This window comes from Octopus bimaculoides, chromosome 1, assembly GCF_001194135.2.
Source record: "Octopus bimaculoides isolate UCB-OBI-ISO-001 chromosome 1, ASM119413v2, whole genome shotgun sequence".
Classification (NCBI taxonomy): Eukaryota; Metazoa; Mollusca; class Cephalopoda; order Octopoda; family Octopodidae; genus Octopus; species Octopus bimaculoides.
Window position 1 is genome coordinate 178,477,323 of NC_068981.1, and position 1,665 is coordinate 178,478,987.

At 39.5% G+C, this 1,665-nt stretch overlaps 1 protein-coding gene across 11 annotated transcripts in view; it reads left to right on the top strand.

Moving 5' to 3' along the window:
- The window catches only part of LOC106868398 (protein transport protein Sec16A), a 133,280-nt gene that overhangs the window by 93,181 nt on the left and 38,434 nt on the right, over positions 1 to 1,665 (top strand). For all 11 annotated transcript variants that reach the window (XM_052972901.1, XM_052972886.1, XM_052972899.1 and 8 more), the window contains one exon: positions 351 to 723. In XM_052972901.1, the coding sequence (XP_052828861.1) occupies positions 351 to 723 (373 nt within the window). The remainder of the gene's footprint in view (positions 1 to 350; positions 724 to 1,665) is intronic.

Here is a 1,665-nt window from a genome sequence, read left to right on the forward strand (position 1 = left end):
GCCTGTAAACATTTTTTGAAGATTCGGGTGAAAGTACTATATTTAATAGAAATATTTCATTAAAGCGGTGAGCTGGCAGAAACGTGAGCACGCTGAACAAAATGCTTAGCGGTATTTCATTTGTGTTACGTTCTGTGTTCAAATTCCGCCGAGGTCGACTTTGCCTTTCATCCTTTCGGGGTCGATAAATTAAGTACCAGTTACGCACTGGGGTCGATGTAATCGACTTAATCCCTTTGTCTGTCCTTGTTTGTCCCCTCTACGTTTAGCCCCTTGTGGGCAATAGAGAAATAAGAAATATTTCATTAATATATTGTTGATTATTATCATTTTTGACTTTCCATTCACAGGAAGGCGCAATACAGCCATTATCTGGTTCTGCTACACCATTAGGACCCCAAACAACGGCAACTAGCAGTGAAAGTGGAGAAGTGGCAAATTACCTAAATAATATGCAAGATTCTTTGGTGTCTGGCTATTCACAAGGAGCAATGGGAAGTTATATTCAAGATCCACAATGGGGTGCACCTAGTATCTCAGCCGAGGCTGGTTACAGTGGAGAGCAACATCAACATCAGCCTTTTCTTGAACAGCATTTATCTAATAATAATTATTTTAACAATTCAGTTAGTGCACAACAACACTCTCAGCAACAAGTACTACAACATCAACAGCAATATCAGCAACAACTAAATGGTCAACAGCAGTTTCATGGAAATGCTGGTAAATACCTACAAACAGTTTTCTTTCGTACCATTTTAATTACACTTCTTCTAAATACATTGAAACACTCTGCATTGTTAATCAGATTTGTTTGCACAATCTCTTTATCATCATTACTAATATAATATTAATGCCTCTTTTGATAGCCATAAAGACACTAGATTATATATATACACACAGATGTGTGTGTATAAACCTTTGTAGTAGAAATATAAACATGGCAAATTTAACTATCATCATCATCATCATCATCATCATTTAATGTCTGCTTTCCATGCTAGCATGGGTTGGACGATTTGACTGAGGACTGGTGAACCGGATGGCTGCACCAGGCTCCAATCTGATCTGGCAGAGTTTCTACAGCTGGATGCCCTTCCTAACGCCAACCACTCCGAGAGTGTAGTGGGTGCTTTTAAGTGCCACCTGCACGAGGGCCAGTCACACGGTACTGGCAACGGCCACGCTCAAAATGGTGTTTTTTTACACGCCACCTGCTCAGGAGCCAGTCCAGCAGCACTGGCAACGACCTTGCTTGAATGATTTTCTAAATGTGCCACCGGCACAAGTGCCAGTAAGGCGACGCTGGTAACGATCATGCCCAAAAATTGAAAAACAATGATGAACACCTTTAATTGATTTTTGAACCTTAGTGCGTTCTCATCAGAGGTGTCTACATCATTTAACCAATCCCAGAGAAATAAGCAGCCTGTCTTTTTATGTATACAACAAATCCAGTGGATTCAGAGAACTGTTTATATATTCTGGCTGTAAAACCAAACCAAAATGATATGCAAATGGGATGATGTCTCTCAATACATGCACACTGACTGTAATGACCTGTTCAACTTATGCCAGCATGCAAAGCAAATGAAATGATGGTTTATACACATACACTAAGTTATCTCATATATATGCTAGATTACTTTGTGTGTGTGTATATAT